Source organism: Peromyscus californicus, unplaced genomic scaffold (genome assembly GCF_007827085.1).
Source record: "Peromyscus californicus insignis strain IS unplaced genomic scaffold, ASM782708v3 Scaffold_16__1_contigs__length_79575227, whole genome shotgun sequence".
NCBI lineage: Eukaryota > Metazoa > Chordata > Mammalia > Rodentia > Cricetidae > Peromyscus > Peromyscus californicus.
This window is the reverse complement of record NW_026294458.1, coordinates 77886238-77905603: the sequence shown is the minus strand read 5'-3', so window position 1 is coordinate 77905603 and position 19366 is coordinate 77886238. Positions and strand designations below refer to the sequence as shown.

The 19366-nt window shown below is 45.8% G+C and overlaps 1 protein-coding gene across 4 annotated transcripts in view; it reads left to right on the top strand.

The window, feature by feature from the left end:
• The window catches only part of Dscam (DS cell adhesion molecule), a 611935-nt gene that overhangs the window by 488724 nt on the left and 103845 nt on the right, over nucleotides 1-19366 (top strand). For all 4 annotated transcript variants that reach the window (XM_052741323.1, XM_052741322.1, XM_052741324.1 and 1 more), the window contains one exon: nucleotides 8015-8085. In XM_052741323.1, coding sequence (XP_052597283.1) covers nucleotides 8015-8085 — 71 coding nt within the window. The remainder of the gene's footprint in view (nucleotides 1-8014; nucleotides 8086-19366) is intronic.

Genomic DNA, 19366 nt, shown 5'->3' with positions numbered 1-19366 from the left:
GTTTGCGTGACTAGAATCAGAAAGTCATTCTCCGTGTGTGGGCATGTCCCTGCGCTGACCAAGGGTCCCTCCTTAGGACTGACTGCAGTGGTCACAGATGCCACAGACATCTCCTGGCAGTGATGTTTAAAAGGCGTGTCTTTTGGGAACTGCAGCCATCTGGGGAGACCTATCTGATGCTTTTCTGAAAATAAAGAGATTATTTGTCAAGCAGTGAACATTGCCTGGAAGCTACGGTGTTGTAGGGGCCAAGTGTTGGGGACCTGAGGCCACTTTTCACTTCACACCTGCAGAGGAGACATCTGTGAGGTGCTTAGCTCTAGGTATCTACCCCCTCAACCACTGTAAAGCTATAAGAAGTGACTCCCAGCAGCCCTACTCTGGCCTCCCCTTTGACACTCTGCTAGGCATTTGTACTCCCTTCCCACTCTCCTAAACCTTTCAAACCTTGGCTCTCCTTTTCTGTGCTTTTCCTAGAAGAGCCAGTCCAGAGACACTTCTACCCTGTGAAGTAACTTCCCCAGTCTCTGGGTGGACTCAGCATCCAAGTCTCACCATCTTAGATCATGGATCCTGATGGCAATAGCATATAAGGCTTATTGTCACTTCTGCATGGACTCCAGTGTCCAGAGCTGTGCTGTGACTCCCCCAACACTAGGAAGTGTTTGCTATTTATATTCCAACCCTGTGTGTTCCGTGTGTGTGTGTGTGTGTGTGTGTGTGTGTGTGTGTGTGTGTGTGTGTGTGTGTACTGAATATTTATACTCTTCAGCATGATCTTCAGCATGATATAGAAGTGCAGTTTGTGTGTGTGGTGAGAGAATACATGTAGTGTTAGATGCACACCACACTGTAGCTGGAGTTTTCTCCAGTCCTGCCCAGCCCCACAGACCCCACAACCGCTTAAAAATAATGACTCAGAAGCTAATATTAATTAAACTGCTTGGCCATTAGCTCAGGCCTACCACTGACTAGCTCTTACACTTAAACTCAGCCCATTTCTGTTAATCTATATGTTCCGTGACTTTACCTGCTGCCTTTACATTATGCTCCCTGGATGGTAGGCTGGTGTCTCCTGATTCAGTCTTCCACTTCCCAGAATTCTCTTCTCTGCTTGTCCCGCCTAACCTATACTTCCTGTTTGGCTACTGGCCAATCAGCGTTTTATTTATCAATCAATCAGAGCAACATATATTCACAGCATACAGGACATCCCACAGCACTTATTGGTTGTTGTATTAAGGCAACGCCACATAGTTAAAAGGATGGTTTATTTTGTGGGGTAACTTACAAGTAAAGGGATAGGTTACAGTGTCTGGGAAAGGTGTAGTGCAGTCCAGTGGTGTTCTCTGGAAAACTCCCCTCGGTCTACCTCCAGCGTCCAGGATCCAGGAAACAAGTGCACTGGCACATCCGGATCTCAGGTGTTAAGGGGTCCTGTCTCAGCCCCACCTTGTAGGTTTGACAGTTACCGAAGCCTCGATGTGGATAGTACTTCCAGGTCAAAGCTGGAACAGCTACCCACTACACCCACACTGAAGATTCTGAAGGGTGTTAGGGTCTGATTCCTGATATGCCCCCAAATGCACCCAATCCTCATGCCTGGTAAGAGGTGGGGCCTTAAGGAGATGATAGGGCTGTGAGGGTGGTACCATTATGAGTAGAAGTAATCCCTAAAAACAGGCCCAAGAGAAATCCCTGCCCCTTCCACCATGTGAGGATGCAGTGAAAAGGCATGGTCTACATGCTCAGTAAAACACAATCTTCTTGGCATTGACACCTCAGATTCTGGAAACTGATTTCTGGACAAATTAATGTTCTAGGTCTTAGGAGACACTTGACTGAGTGTGTTCTTCTTGAAGTAGCTTGACTTTAAGAAGCTTAAAAAGCAGACTGAAATGAGAGATCCAGACAGAAAAGATGAAAGAAGCCAAGGGCAAAGCAAGAAGGCTGAGAGAACAAGAGGCAGGATGGAGTAAGACCCTCCCACCGCAGCTCTGACTGCTCCCCTCCTGTGTCCCAGGTCATAGCCTGCAGAGGGGTCTAACCTTGGGAAGGCTCCATTTAGGGTCTTCCTATGCTCATGCTCTGAGTGAGGTGTCCCTATTTAAAATCTGGATTCTTATTTTCACCTTCTATCCTCCAAACTGCTGTTGGTCCTCTGCACCTGGCAGCTTTCAGCTGGCATCCAGTGCGGTATTCCCTCTGATGGACCTGTCGTTGACAACAGTCCCTCCCTTCCTTGATTGAAGAATCAGCAACTTAACCAAGGAAGTCAAATTCCATTCATTAAACCAGTAACAAGAATAATATGATCTAAATATATTGTATTTGTGTATGAAATCGTCAAAGAGTATTTTCTTTTTATTAAAAAGAGGAAAATGTAACAGAGATTGCATAGGACCAAATCATCACCTTTTATGGAAGAGTTGGAAGGCTTTGGACTTACATGTTTGCCCCATGGGAAATTGATTTTAGATCCCTGCAGTATCCATCACAAAGCTGCCTCAAGAAGGAATTGCTGTCATTTGCACAGTGCTCCTTCCTAATGTTGGAAACATCATTGCTTCTGAGCCTCAATTCTGGGTATTTTTATGTGAAAGTGCCCACGTGAATAATCATACCACTTAAATGCACTTGACCTCAGAAAGCAAGTGTGTAGCAAAGATCACACCATTTAGCACACTCTTCTAGACTCCCCCGCAGTGCCCCCAAAAGGAGAAGTCAGAGTGAGTAGAGACGCTATCAGAGTTGACAAGATCAGCTCTTAATGGACCAGAAGTGCCTCCAACTTCCCGGGGCTCCGGGATACCTATCAGCTCTGTCAGCACCATGGCTGACCCTTGCCGGAGAGCCACTTCCTGTTAGCAGTTGAACCCTGAAGGTTGTGTGACACTGAGTGCCTGTGACCTAATGTAGGGTGGCTGATCCCTTCATCATCTTCATTATGAGTCTGTGTGGCAGTATAGAAGTTCAGTTACATGGAAGCGCCTTGAATGTCAACGTCATTTTCGCAGACTAGCAGAAGATGGGCGGTTTGGGTTTCAGAGAGGTACAAGAAAGTGTTGGCTTTCCAGTAGATCTGGCCTAAGTGAAGGGTCTGTGTGGTCCGGCCATGCCCTGTACACGACAGAGCCTTTAGCTGTTTCCTTTTTTTGGTTACCATTCTTTTCACCTTTAGTTGGGGGAGAACCTTAGCAACTAACCCTAGAGAAATCATCAGTATTCTTGTTGTTTCTTATACATAAGGAGCATCATCCTGATGCTAACTTAGGATGCTCTGAAAATGTTCTGGGATATTCTAGGGTGTTCTTCCCCTTTCTCCCTCTTTACTTTGTATTCTTTGCCTAAGAATACATATCATCTCTATAAATCTTGTCCCAACCACCACATTAGGATTCCACTCACTGCTCACTCTAGCATGCCTGAGCTCCCTCTCTCCTGTAATACTCTCCTTAAAGCAGCTGGTTACCATCCAACACACTGGAATCTTCTGGTTCAAGCTTGTGCTTTATTTTCAGCCCTTTTTCACATGCACAACAATAGTAACCTGCATTTTTATTGCTTCATCTTAGGCCCCAGAAGAAGTTTGGCACATGCTAGAACTGAACAAATACATAGATGAATGAGTTGTTAATCCATCAATAACTTTATATGAATCCAGTCTTTACTTTGCATAAGAAGTTTGATTTTCACCTGTTAGTGGTGGCACACGCCTTTAATTCCAGCACTCAGGAGGCAGAGCCAGGCAGATCTCTGTGAGTTCGAGGCCAGCCTGGTCTACAGAGCGAGATCCAGGACAGGCACCAAAACTACATGGATAAACCCTGTCTCAAAAAACCAAAAAAAACTTTAATTTTCATATTTTTACTGAGCAGTGTCTTGGCTACTCTCCCTACAAAAGCAACTTGTTCTCACACACCCGGCTCCTACACAGAGGGAGATCTGTGTGCGAGATCATGCAGTGGCTCCTGAGTCTTTTATTTGATCCTAATCCACTTTATAAAAGCTTTCATACATGCATACATTCCATTTTGGCCTACTAGTCAGTTTCCCTTCTATCACATATTTGGGTATAACTTTATATATCTATATAAAATCAAGGAAAGAGAAACAAACAAATAAACAAAAACATGTGATACTCGCATTTCTGAGGCTGACTCAATACACCTAGTAAGATTGTCTCTGTTCGTATCTGTTTTCCTACAAACAAAACAACTTTGTTTCTCTTAATGGCTGAAAAAGTCCCATTGTCTCTGTGAAGCACATTTTTTTCTTCACTCCCCCCAATGAGACAGGATCTGCCACTTAGCTACTGAGAACAACGCTGAATGGATACACCAGTCTTCATCTCTAGTAAATGCTCATCAACTCCCCAGCCGGGAGGTAGAGACAGACATTTGGAAGGGAGACTCATCAGGAAGGTTCTCCCCAGTTCAATAAACAAACTCAGGACTCTGACTGTAGCTAGGAAATGGATACCTGGGAGAGAGAATGTTCTGAGAGCCTGGAACCTCACTGTTCTTTGAGAGGCAATCGGCTGTCAGAAGCAGGAGGCTCATTGGACATGGAGCATCCAGCTCAGGAGGAACCTATGTAGACAAGCCAGTAGATGTGGAATGGCTGGGAGAGGAGAGCATGGCCAAGTCCTGTGCATTTGGCAGTCAGGTAGAGCTCTCCTTGATGTGTCTAGCCAAACAGAGTGGTTGAAAGTTGTCTTGCTGTGGACCTGGTAAGAGTATTAGAAACTGTAAACAATCTCTAATCCCCGCTGTTTTACAGACTGACCAGTTTTTTACTGCTGTAGATGTGCAAAGATGATCGATTCTGGGAAATGATGCTAATTTTCAATATTCACCTCCAGTTTCTGCCTACCCTAGAGAAACTGCTGCATATTCTAGTATAAAAAGCACAAACAAACTTCTCAGGGACAGAGAAATGGTTCAGCTGTTGAGTACTTGCTGCTCTTGCAGAAGACCCAAGTACAGTTCTCAACACCTATGTTGTGTGGCTCACAACTTCCTGCAACTCCAGCTCCAAAGGATCTAACATCCTCTTCTGGACACCTGCACTCATATGTATACACCCATACACATAAACATACACACACACACACACACACTTAAAAATATTTAGAACAAAACAACACCAAAAAAAAACAACTTTATATGTTGCAGCTTCAATTTTGGAGCATGTAAACCAACTCTTAAGTATCAAATGCCAGCATGACTTTTGAATTTAGTGCAATAAGCAGGGTAACTTGTGAATTGCTCTGTGCCTTCATATCACCTCACTGAAGTTGCTTGTAATTGTGTAAGAACTTTTGAAGCTCAGTAAAATGGCTTTTTCATGGTGTTGCAGAAACAAGTTAGTCCTCTTTGTAACCTTTAGTCCCCCTTCAAGAAAAGGGAATTTGAGAGAATAAGTGGAGACACTGTTAGAGTTGACAAGCTCAATCCAAAATAGTTTTGCAAGGATGATTTTGATGAAGTGTAGAGAGATGGTGGTTCAACAATTAAGAGCACATATAGCTCTTGCAGAGGTCCCAAATTTAGCTCACAGCATCAATGTCGGGAGACTCAAAGCCACCTTTGACTCTGGCTCCAGGGGATCTGATACCTCTGGCCTCTGTGGGCACTACATTTATGTGCACACACCCACAAACATATGCACAATTAAAAACAGTAAAAATATCTTTTTTAAAAAAGCGTGATTCTAATGGAGGAGCCACATGCTTTTCTGTAACTGATGTGAGAAGAAATCTATTCCATGGGTTTTTATCAGGTCTGACATTGTTTCTCATGTGAAGTATTTGATTTGCGGAAATCAGAAGCAGAGCTCTGGCAGTCAAGGGCCCAGTGGCCGGATGCTGAGAAGTAACTTTGATGCTAGGAGAACTTTTTTACAGGTAGATCAGAAAACCCAAGAGTCTGCAGCGCCCTGGGTATGCAGTTGTGCCTGAACCTGCTGAGGAGAAGGAGGGAACTCTGCTTTCACATCTGCAGAGCGTTCTTCCCCTCCCAGGAAGGGACTCCCTCTGCACTCAGCTCCTGAGAGACCCTGGGAGACCAAAGGCATGCAAGACTTGGGTGCTAGGGTCTGGTGTGCACCCAGGTGGAAGGAGTGCCTGTAGAGTCCCAGGCAAGGGCAGGATTTGATGCAGGGGAATTAAGGTTCACGGGCTCAGAGCTGTGTAGAGCCTGTGAGCTTTGGTTCTGCTAAGGCACTGGACATGAGAAAGACACAGATGAACAGGAGACCGTGAAGTAAAAGGGAGATGGGCTCCGTCCAGGGAGTGGTCAGCAACTGGGGTAGATGGGAGTTTCAGGGTGCTTTGGAGCCATGTCCCTTTTAATTCACGTTTGGTAAGATAATAGAAAGTAAGATAGCTTTTGAGGCCAAACTACAGCAGGGTGCCAGGGCGAGGGGGCCCTAATGATGACAGAGAAAGCAGAGAGCAAGCTTGGCAGTGGACTTCATGGAAGGCATGCACAAGACTGGGAATGCAGTGTGAATTAGAAAAGCAGGCTGTGGGCTGCAGGCCCTCCTCTCTGCAGTACTCAGACATGGAGGAACCCCCAGCTGCCCTCAGGTGCATAACACTAAATACTGTGAGCCCTCATCCTCTCTCCCTCCCACCAGCCCTGCCCTGTTGAACTCCACTGTCCTTCCCATCCCCCATTGTATGGCGGAGGCTTCTGCCTCCTTTCTTCCCATTGTATGCAGCTTGAGCATGCGTCTCTTTCCTGCCTCTCTTTTGTGTTGTTTTATGAAACTGGGCTATGCAAGGCCATGTTCATGCAGCTATGCTCTTTGAGCCTACCCGCCCCACCCTCCTCCTTCCCCACCCTCCCATCCATCCCCTCTGTCTCTTAGACAGTTTTGTTTCTACTTTCGTTTCATCTATACGGACATGATTTTTATGCATCAATTTAAACTCTAGGACCCACAAATGAGAAAAACATGTAATTATTGTCTTTCTGAGATAGGATTCATTTGCTTGATGTGATCAACCCCAGTTGCATCCACTTCCTTGCTTTGTTTTCCATGTGGCTGAGTAGAATATCATTGTGTATCTAAGCCACAATATCTTGATCCAGGTGTTGATTGACACTTAGGTTGGTTCCATAACTGAGCTATCATGAATAGTCCTGCAGTAAACATGGGTGGACAAATGTCTCTATGATGTGGTAACTTGGTGTCTGCTGGGTAAACACCCAGGAGTAGGGTAGCTGGATCATATGGTAGGTCTGCTTTTAGCTTTATGAGGAACCTCGAAACTGACTTACATAGCCTCTGGACTAGCTGACGTTCCTGGCAGTGTGTATAGTGAGTGCTCCCTCTATCCCCATTTCTACCTCTGCAGAGCCTCTGCCCACTCACCTCCATCCAATGACACTTTACCCCTCCCTCACTGTCTCCAAGTGTCCTAAAAGCTGTAACCAAGCAATCCACCTCTTCTTGGAGCTACATCCTCAGCTCATTCCTACCTGGCATGTCCCTGGGTCTGAGCTGCAGAGCACACTCCTTTCCATGGGCCATAGCAACTCCCTAAGCTCTTCCTGTGGGCCTGCAGCCTATGGCACTTTCTTTACTTCTTGGATCCTAAAATGCAGCCTCGCCTGTCATTTAGAGTCATCCCCCAGAACCCCTGCGTTCTGCAGGTTCACACTTCAGATGAGAAAGATTTTTAAAGATTGCATCTGAATTGTGCACACATAGACTTTTCTTCTGGTGTTATTCTGTAAACAATACAGAACCACAGCTCTTGATATGGCCTTGACATTTGGTGTTCTGAGTCTCCTAAAATTGTCTTAAAGTACCATTTGGTGTTCTGAGTCTCCCAAAAATGTTTTAAAGTACACATAAGCATGGGCATATGTTACATATAAATTTTATACCATTTTGTGGATAACGTGACCATAGTTGGTCTTTTTCTGCCTGTTTCCTTACAAAAGAAAAAAAATCTACCTCTGGTGTGTATAACCTGCCTGTGTGTTTTTGGTCCCTACAGCTCCTGATGGCCCACCTCAGGAAGTTCACCTGGAGCCTACATCATCTCAGAGCATCAGGGTTACCTGGAAGGTAAACTGAACCAACACATTTGTCTCTGACACTTTTCCTAGTGTGTGAACCCCATTATTCTTGTCATGATGCCAGGATACTAACACTTTATAAAAAGGTTTTTTTTCAAAATTATATTAATGGATAGATAGATAAATAGATAGATAGATAGATAGATAGATAGATAGATAGATAGATAGATAGATAGATAGGTAGGTAGATAGATAGATAGATAGATAGATAGATAGATAGATAGATAGATAGATAGATGATTCAATACAGCCATAGTTGCTTGATGACAAGAATTCATCCTGAGAAATATATCCTTGGGCGATTGTGTCACTTTGAAATTATCATAGAATGTATTCACACACACTGGCTGTGACCCCTCTAAATACTCAAATCCTTGTCACAGTCATTATACATGTAGTTGGCCCATCATCAACTGAAACATTGCTCCATGGCAGACACCTGTTTGATATCATAGTTTGAATTCCTCTGTAGTAACTGAAACATCTCTAAAGAATGAAGTTGCCCTGTCTTACTTATTTTATCCTTAGAATTTTATCAAGGTCCCTAGGATCAGTCTCATGCAGATAGGGAAGCTGATACTTCCTAACTTGATTGAACTATAATTTCATCACAGCAGAAAATCTCTAAGTGCATCTTAGGAGTAAAGTAAGCACTGTGTAGTCCACAGTATACAGTGGCAGGAAGGAGAGAGACCTCACTGTGCATTAGTTGGCTGTCTCCTTGAAAAAGCACCTGGGTTCCCTGCCCAAGGGCACAAACTTTGTCTCCTGGGCGGTGCCACCCCAGAGTGTGGTTGTAGATACAGACTAGTTGCTGCTTAGCTTGGTGTGGGCTGCCCAGTTGGGGAGTAGCAAGCCTGAGTCAGCATAGGCCCTGCCTTCAAAGTAAACTTTGTCAGTAAAGGAGGTGGTGGTGTCTGTCTTCTGTGCACACTGGCCACAGACCAGTGCTTTGAGTTGCCACTGATTCAGATACTCAAGTCCTGGCACTTACCTATGGGTGAGATACATTGGAAATGTTTCACCTAGGGAACTGTTACTGGATCCATGCTTCTGTGAAGTTCTACTCTTTCTGGTCTGTATTTGTCTCATAGCATGGCTTTCTCTTCTCCCACCTTTCCCCTCCCTCCCCTCCCTCCCTCCCCTCCCTCCCCTCCCCTTCCTCCCCTTCTTTCTTCTCCCTCCCTTCCCCTCCCTTTCCTTCCCCTCCCTTTCCTTCCCCTCCCCTCCCTTTCCTTTCCTTTCCGTTCCTTTCCTTTCCTTTCCTTTCCTTTCCTTTCCTTTCCTTTCCTTTCCTTTCCTTTCCTTTCTCTTCTTTCTCCTGCTGGCCCTCTCATAAACTGATGTGTAGCATGTGTAGCAGAAGTAGACTTCCACTGTGGGGGTGCGCACCATCTCAGGTATTAACATTGGGTTAATGCAGGGAGTCCCTGTGTGTCAGCTTTTTTAGCCTTGGCCAATGAGCTGTGTTTGCAGCAGGCAGCATGACAGACATGTGGCTTGGGAGTGTAACTGAGCTGTCCTCAGTCTTTGTGACCAGCCCACTCCTGTGAGCACCACACACTGTACAATAAAAGCCTCTCAGCATGCCCTAACCCTGTACACATCCCAGCCGTGCTACACACAGAACGCTGGCCCAGTCTGCCCTGAATAGAGGCTGTGAAGTTTCAGCCAATTGTTCCATATATCTCTTTGCATTTGGCTACTGAAATGTGGCCTTGAGAGACTTGGGGAGGTCCTGTATGAAGGACGTGTCTATCTGCAGAGCATCTACCTCTTGTAGCTAAAATTGGAAACTTCTAGGGCCTTGAACTGTGTCCTAACATAAAACACCACAGTGAAAGTCAGTGCATTACAGTTAAATTTCTTCCTAGAGCCAAAGGTATGAATGTGCCATGGGATGCACAGTACACCTGGCTCTCCTCATACCACTAGTTAGGTGTTGTGCAGGTGTACAGTCTTGCCTCCGGGCCTCGTTGCCTGGCTCTTGGGCAAACAGGCAGGCATACTGGTGACAAACCCCACCGAGTGAGGTATGGCCACTGGAGACTCAGGCAGACTAGCTTATTGCTCCACCTGATGATATAAAAGACTTGAAAGGGCATTACCGTTTCAGGCAAGCTGTGGACTGATCTAAAGGGCATGCAGAGACAGTGTATGCTATCAAACATGCCTCTCTGTGGTAGAAGAGTTCAGAACATGCATTTTGTTTAAGGAGCCTACAGAGGAGGAAGAAAGGGAGGGGAGTGGACAGACAGCGGGACAGCCTCAACCAAAGAGGGAGCCCCTGGGTCAGGGAATAGGCGTGGGTATGTGTGGGATAGTGGGAACCTAAGGTATTACCATTTTAAATCATCGTCTCATAAGTAGACCTTCTGCTGAATCCCTGTTATCAAAATAAATTTTCTACCTCTTTTTATTTTCATTATTTCTTTCACCAAAGGAAAGGGTCCGAACTGAAACTTTTCAGGTCTAGTCGAGGCTGCCCATGACCTGAGGATGTGACCTATCCCACAGACACTTGAGGCCTCCAACATCAGTCCCCACACTCCTACTCAGACTAGGATCCCTTGCTCCCCAGTCCTCCCCACCCCGTCAGCCTTCCCTGTCATCAGTCACATGGTACCATGACACCTCTCCTGCCTAGTTATGGAATCTCTAGGTGACACTCAGTGAAGACAGGTGAATCCCCAGCATGGAATTGCCTGTGACATTCCCAACACACTCACTGCATGGCCCGTCTCCTATGCATCTCCTCTGTGGCTCAGGGGGCCATGAGAGACATAGTGTACCTTGTTCCTCATGTGGTGGATGAATGAATGAGTAAAGAGATGAATTGGTGAGGGAAAGAGTAAACTAGTGAAAGAATGAATGAATGAGTGTGTTCATGAGTAGGTGGGTGAGGATATGAGTGCATGAGCAAGTGAATGAACTAGGGAGTGAGGGAGAGGGCAGGCAGCCGGGCAATGGTGAGTAAGTGGAGAGGCGAGAGCCCCTGTGAGGTGGAGTGAGGGAGCCTCTGGGCCATGTGTTCATAGCCCAGGAGCCTCTGAGAAGCATCGTGGGGTTCAGAGGCAGCTGTGGAGAGGACACCACTCTGTCCAGATGCAAACTGCAGAGGGGAACATGCAATGGCTGAACTCGGGCTTTGGTGGAATGCTGAGTCCAGAGCTGGACACCAGAACTGTGCCACCTCGCACCCTCTCCCCTGCCACTCACTGAAAGGTGAAGGGTCACAAATCTGTGGTACATTTATAGGACCCAGCTGGCCGCAAGTCACAGCTGTGAGCGCACCCCACCCTGCCCCAGGAGAGCATCCAAGAGCCACTCCTGCCATGCAGTGCCTGCGTGAGGCAGGATGGATGTGCAGAAGGGACTAGGGTGGAAACACAAAGCAGTGGCTTGGTGGAGATTGCAGCCGCGTGTCCTGTTAAAGTAGAAATAAGTAACAGTGAGTTTCCTAGCTCTGCTCTGGCTGCCAGAGGGGAGAGGTTTGCCTGCGGATTACAGGTTTGCTTCTGATTCAAAATCAGAACGAACATTAAAAATGACTGAATAATGACATTTATTTGATAGAATACTTCAAAATAATACTTAGGGTTTTTTTCCAGAAAATTCTGTCATAACCTATTTCCTGAAGCATCTTTCTTTCTCTGTCTCTGAGACCAAGAGTCTCAGTGTGTAGCCTAGGCAAACTTTGAGCTCACTATACAGCCCAGGCTGATCTGGACCTTGTCATCCCCTGCCTCAGTCCCCTGAGTGCTGCGATTAGGGGTGTGTGTGTGTGTGTGTGTCTTTGCCATAGTGACTCATAGTGGAAATATTCAGTACTTGAAATAATTACTCTAGATATCTCAAAAGGTTGCGATTGAAAGCAGAGAATATTTCAACTGTAAAAATTTTGCTTCAAATGAGAAATCTTTATAGAGTGTCTCCAAAATACAAACTTTCACATGCTGAGCGCAGTTGTAAGCTGATGGCTCAGAATGCAACCTTGAGGAGTCGACCATTGTCTTCTCCTCCTCCTCAGGATCAGAGAATTTTTTTTTTAATAAGAATTTTCACGTAGAATTCTAAATGATTTCCATGAAAGTCTCAGTGAATTTCTATCATCAGAAGAACAGTTCCCACCCAGCCCATTCCCCTACCCCCAGTGACCTGTGCTATGAGACAGTGTCATTGTATCCCAGGGCGAGCCTTCACACAAGGGGACAGCTCTGCCTGTCATTTCAAAACAAACATCGTAAGGTTTAATAAACTGCAGGCTCTTTGTGCCTCCTCCGTTGAAGTCCTTCTCACTAGGAAACTGAGGCACACTGGGAAAGTGGCTTGGGCAATTCTGGCCCTGCTTCCCTGGGGAATCTGGTCCTCCATGGTTCTGAGCATTTACCCTCTGCTGGATACCTATCCACCAGCTTTCAGATTCTGAGCAAGTCTCTCTAATGTGGGGATTATTCTTCATTCACACTGACTGTATTCAGTGCCCAGAGTAAGTGACAGGATGGGAGAAAGTTTGGCATGGTGCTAGCAGAGGGTAACCCATGCCTACAAACCTTGATAAATATGAATTCCCTTTACTCTGCCTTCCAACCCCACGGGCTAAATGTCACCTGACAATGGGAAGCTAGAGAAGATATACAGTTTACATTTACCTACTACCTACCATTCTATTTCCAAAGTATAAACCTAGGTCAGCACTCCTCTTTCCTACGAAAGTTGAAATTAAAAAGTTGTCTTGAAATACATTTTGATTTTTTTCAGCCATTCGCTTAATCCTTAGGCTATGAAAGATTATGAATTTTCATTTGCTTTCATGAATTAATCCACTGGCTCTGGTTGGGGGTTATGGGTGCTTTATTAAAAAATGTGTACAGTGTCTCACAGATATGGAAGGAATTGTCAGTCCTTCTTGTATTAGCAAGTCTAACTTCTTCCCCTTCAACAAGAAAAAAGAAAAAAGAAATTGGCTTCAAAGCGTTCCTCGTCTCCATGAGTAGGGTTGATTTTTCTGGACCCTCAAGGTGGACCAGAAAGTGTGGGCTCTGTGAGGGTCTACTCAGTAGGAGGGAAATTAATATTTGTTAAAGAAATGCGTGAATCCCATGCCATCATTCAGTTTTATGTTTTAAAAAAGTCCATATACCTGTCTTTTTGCATGAAAACCTTTGTACTCCACAGAAAGACCTGGGTCACACAAATTCACATTGCAGATTCTGTGTGCATTTAAAACAGGCACATCCCTTCAGGGACCGTCTTGCTTATGCTCCATCTGGAATGTGTTCTCTGCCCGGCTCCCTCCACCATCATCAGGCAGGTCAGCTTAGGGAAGCCACTGGATAAGCCTGCCTCAAGGACCCCAGTCCCCTGCCCCAGAGCGAGAGCAGCACCCCAGCTCTTGGCAAACCTTCCAGCATAAGCGGGTGCCCTGCCTCAAGACCAAATAACAAAGATGTTTTATACTTAGCTATTAGATGATAGATTTGCCGTCATACAGTATAGCGTCATGCTTGTTTGCTCTGCCAGTAGCCACCCAGTCTCAGGATGGAAAGTTTATTTGTATAAAAACAAGAGAAATCAAGTAGCCAGTCTTCCTTCACTTTGACAAAGAAAGGCAGCAAAGAAGGAGTAGAATCCTGCTACTTCAGTGGATTCACACCTCAGCCATACCACTGCTCCGTACCTACATGTTCTTCTGCTACCTTCTGAGAGGAGAAACAGAGTGAAGTTCTGTTCCCCTGTGCCCTACCTTGTGTTGATGCCTGAAATCCCTCTAGTTTAGTCAAGGGCTGCTCGTTACCCAAGTATGGTGGGAGGCAGGGGCAGTTAGCCCTACGCGTGAATGGTTACTCAGGTGTGGGCAGCAGGCACTGAGCCCAGCCTGACTCCAGAGACCTCTGCTGCAGGCAAAAGGTCTTTCTATGCTTGGAATTTCCACCTTTGAGTGAGGATAAAAAGAGAATGCCTCGGGCTGGAGGGTGACTCAGCATTTAACAGTCTGCAGCTCTCTCAGGGGACCTAAGTTCCCTTCTGGACACCCAACCTTGGCTCCTGTTCTCGTCCTCCCAAAACCCGGGATGCCCACAGATACCTCGCTGCAGACTCACTCTGAGCTCTTGTATCCTGGGTCACCTGGGTTTTCTCCCCAGGGTGCAGCTGGGTACCACTGCACATGACTGTTGGGTCACCTCTATTCTCAGGTGAACTACTCCTTATCTGACAGGTCTTCTTGTCTCTTCTCTGGGCAACTTTTCTCTTTTCCCTTTTCCCTCTCGTGGTGCCCTGGGCTAGCCCTGTATTTTATGTGCCTCTCATGGTGCTGAGGGTAGCCCTCAACAGTGTAAGGCTCTCGCTAAGTGGTAATGGCCACATCCCTGTCAGGTCCCCTTAGGCCCGAAGCCTTGTGTCAAGTAGGCACCCTGCCCGTGCATGCCCAGTCTGATGAAGCACTTTACTGCAGAGATGTTGTGCATGTGGGCATGGAGGAGGCGGGGCAGCTGCTCAGATGGGTGAGACGCTACCACCCAGCAATGAAAGGGTAAGAGAACAGCATGCATCTTAAGAGAACTTTCAGGAATCTAAAGGAAATTTTCAATTAGTTTTCCAAGGAACTCACTCCTCCGGCCACAGAAGAGGACCCCATTCTTTAAAGGCTTCTTGTGGAGTGAAGGGAGATGGAATAGGTATCAGGAAGGCTTGCCCATGCAAGTCACTGGCATCCGTGGTGATGGTGTGAGCTGGGAGCCTTTCCGCACCCCTGCCTCTTTGCTGTTTCTGCGTCTTTAAAGGATGAAGAAGATTTGAGAAAGACACATCAAATACAGTCACTCGCAAGCCATACAAATGGGTTGACATGGCGCTGCTGTTGTCATGGAGATCCAAGAGAGGTCCTAATGGATGTGGGGGTTGGGAGGGATGAAGAGGCCAGAAGGAAGGGTACCTGGAGGGGTAGGGCTGGAGAGGGACAGAGGTCTACAGAGAGCAACACATGAGAGAAATAAATACAAGGGAAATGGGACTGTTACTAGTTCCAAAGGAGAGGGAAAGAATAAAAATCAGCCTGGGTAAATAATTAACCTGTCCCAAAGAGCATAATGGCAAGTGTGACCTCTGCCCCAGAGTATACAGTACCTTCAAAGGGATTCCAGGAAAGGTGAAGAGATGCCACTCACTTATGAAATCGCTGTGTTTAACACCAGGTTCCCAGTGCAAAGGAGCTCATCTGCAAGGCTCTTGAGCTTGGGTGAGGAGTAGGAGCAAGCCCTCAGAGTTATTTTGCTTGTTCTGTTTCCAGGCACCCATTTTGCAAAGTGCTCTTTTAATGTGTTTTAAGAGAAGTGGTTGCCGGGTGGGATTTCCCATAAACCTACAAGTTTCTCTTCATTGATGTGGTGGTTTGAATATGAATAGCCAGCCTCCTTAGGCTCATATATCTGAAGGCTTAGTCACCAGGGAGTGGCACTATTTGAGAAGGATTAGGAGGTGTGGCCTTGTTGGAGTAGGCGTGGCCTTGTTGAAGGAAGTGTGTCATTGTGGGTGGGCTTTGAGGTTTCAAAAGCCCATGCAAGGCCCAGTCCTGGGCATGAAAGGAAAATATATGTGAGTTCCCCTGTCCTCAGGAGGCCTGGCACTCAGGCTCAAAGTCAGCCCCTATGAAGCAGACATTCAGCGTAGAAGTATTCTTAGTGTAGCAGATGGTTCTCAGATAGACTGTACAGGAGAGCTGAGATGATGCTGCGGATGCTGGTAGAGATGACATCAGTGACAGCGGCAGCATCGGATGAGGCAGGGGCCACAGAGGTTTAGGTAGTGAGTGTTGCTAACAGTGACTGTGATGCTTCAGAGGCAGGGTGTCAGTGGTGAGTCTTGACCTCCCCTCCTGCAACATGATCCTCACTTCACAGGACAGCTTTAACAGCTTTGTCTACAGGGGTAACTAGCAGTCCCATTAGGCACCTGTAAAGGAAGTCCAGGCAGTAGCACAGAGCTTGTCAAAAGCCGAGGAGAAGGAAGGACCATGTTTCTGTCTCCTTGTGACAAATACATCCCCTTATGCTAAACCATTTCTAACAGAGTAACAGCAAACATTCCTGCTCATTAATGGCCAACTCAAATGCAGGCTTTAAAAATAAGACAGTCGAGCCGGGCGGTGGTGGCGCACGCCTTTAATCCCAGCACTTGGGAGGCAGAGCCAGGCGGATCTCTGTGAGTTCGAGGCCAGCCTGGGCTACCAAGTGAGTTCCAGGAAAGGCGCAAAGCTACACAGAGAAACCCTGTCTCGAAAAACCAAAAAAAAAAAAAAAAAAAAAAAATAAGACAGTCATCCACTGCTAGGGCTTACGTCCCACAGATAAGATTGAAAATGGAAAAGCAAGACTGCAAAGGTGCTTAACCACATTTGTGGTTGAAAATAAGTTGCAAAGTAATAATATATATAAATGTGGGAGAACAATGAACTAAAATCAAACATCAACATATGGGAGCATTGTTTTCAGAAACTGTGATAAAAAGAGGAGACTGTGGTCCTAATAACATATTAAATGAGAAAAATCAGACCCAGAATTGTGGACTGTGGACAGAGGATACAGGAGGGAATGCCTCACCTTAGCCGAGAAAAACAAACCGGATCAAATGTGTACAGGGACGCTCACCTTGGACTACTATAATAAAACAAAGCAAAGTAATGATTCTAGGCAATATTTTGCAGAAATGTAAAGTGAGGAAAAAAATACCCTTTATTCCAGAATAAGGACAGAAATGTAGATCCTCTAAGAAAATGTATTTTTAAATAAATTTCATTTTTCTTTAAATATTCCATATGTGTACACAACATATCTTGAGCATATCCACCCCTCACACCCTTCTCTAGCTCCCCCAGGACGCTCATCACATTTCCCTCTCAATTTTATGTCTTTCTTGTTCAACCTACTGAGTCCAGATAGTGCTGCCCACCTGCATATGGGTTTGGGGTTGGTTACTCAGTGGGGGCCATGGAGAACCTACCAGTGGCCACAGTCCTAAAGAAAAGTGATTCCACCTTCCCCAGGAGCCATCAGCAGCCCCTCAGCTAAGAGTAGGGGCTCTGAAGCCCTTACCCCATCTGTGTTGGAATTTTTAACTGGCTTCGACTTGTGCAGCAATGTTGCCTTCATTTTAAACCAAGTCTTATACATAAGCAGAGCTGAGCGAGCGCTTGCTTATCTCCCAAGGAAACAAGATGCAATGCTTTCTAACCACAAAGAGAGGGACAATGCTCTCATCTAACGCAAGCCTGATTAACCCTCCAAGGCTTGAGGAGTGATGACCCAGCAAGACACACCCTGGCTGCTTCCAGGAAGATTCTAAGTCAGTTGTTGTAGATAAGTTTCTTGTAGGCATTGGCTCCACTGTATACCTGGCTGCATAGCCCTCATGCTGTGATTTGGACTGGCTTTCTCTTGAAGCCTTACAGGGAGCCAGCTGAGCAATTAGAGAGCATGCTTAATGGATATGAATATAATTTGCAAAAATTATCATTTATACTTGAGTCACTTATCTGATAATTACAAAAAAATCTACATAAAATAGAATAAATCTCTTTGTTGGTGAAATTGGCTTGCATATAATGATTTTTACAAGAAAACTAATTTTATTAACTAGCTAGAGGTTATTCATGCAAGTTGACAGGTATGGTGTAGTGATTTTGTTGGGCTCTGGTTCTAAAACACTAAAATCTTTAGGTGTTCTTGAAGACGAAATGAACAGCAAAGCCCATCAGTGTTACAGGTGAAAGCCAAGTGATGACCTCCTACACCAGGGTCTCGCCCTGGCCCTCACTGGAATAGTAAATGGCTGACATGGCTGGTCTCCAGCTGTGAGTCCACACACCCATGTGCACACCCAGGCAGATGAGGACAGCAATTGCATCTCATGGAAACCACACAGGAAGAAATTTGCTGTAAGAAGGCCCCATAAGCACATGCAGCTTTTGTGCATTAATTAAAAGTTTAAAATGTGCCGGGCAGTGGTCGCGCACGCCTTTAATCCCAGCACTCGGGAGGCAGAGGCAGGCGGATCTCTGTGAGTTCAAGGCCAGCCTGGTCTACAGCGCGAGATCCAGGAAAGGCGCAAAGCTACACAGAGAAACCCTGTCTCGAAAAACCAAAAAAAAAAAAAAAAAAAAAAAAAAAAAAAAAAAAAAAAAAAAAAAAAGTTTAAAATGTTACAAATAAATGAAAGAAATACTGTTCTCTGTGACACAGATTGCGTCCTGAAGCCAGCCTGGGGCACCTGTTCCACTGGAGGAGAGCACGTCAGGCTACACACAGTTTCAGCTGAGTTCATCCAGGCCGTCTCCCGACTCAGCACCTTTCAGTTCCCTTGTTATGTGCACCTTTCTCCATGTACTGCTGACTTTCAGAGACTTGTTCTGCCCTGGAACTCTGTCCAACCCCTCCCATCATGCCTCCCTCGTGTGCCTGTGGGCACCCTCTCCCTGGCCCTTCCTGCCAGCTGCTCCCACACATCCCCAACTCTACTTGCTGGGCCTAGGCCACCCTGACAAGGCCACCTGACTTCAGTATCCACGAACCATTTCTCACAGATCTCCTTTGCCAGTTCCTCCTGGCCTTGACCTGGCAGCCATTCACCCAGCCTGTCACCATTCTCCAGAGCCCTTGTGTTTACTTCACTTCAGCATTGTTAGCGCTTTGGGGCTTCAGAAAGGTTTACACAACCTGAAAGATCTGGATCCATAGTTTGTAATTAAATTATAGAAGGTTAATTGGTAGAAGACAATAGATGATAGAGATAGATAGATAGATAGATAGATAGATAGATAGATAGATAGATAGATAGATAGATAAAGAGATAGAGAGGTAGCTAGATGGTAGATAATAGATGATAGACTGATTGATGGAAGATGATGGATGACAGATAGATAAAAAGATAGATGATAGATGGATAGATGATGGTGATAGACAGACAGATGATTGATAGATGGACAGACAGATAGACAAACAGACAGATAGATGATAGGAGGATATTAGACCACTAGCTGATGAGCAGGAAAGACTGTCTCACAGTGAGATGGCTGGTATGTGTTCCAATATTATAAACGCAGAGTGTCTTCCCATCAGTGAGTCAAGTGAACCACAGCAGCCTGACCTAGGGCCTTGGAGCACAGACTCTGCAGTTTCAGATTCATTCTGCTGCCACTTAAATGTGGCTGACATCCTGTGAAAACTGTGGGTCACAGTGTCAGCACTGCAGAAGGTGAAGGGGTCAGGCCAGAT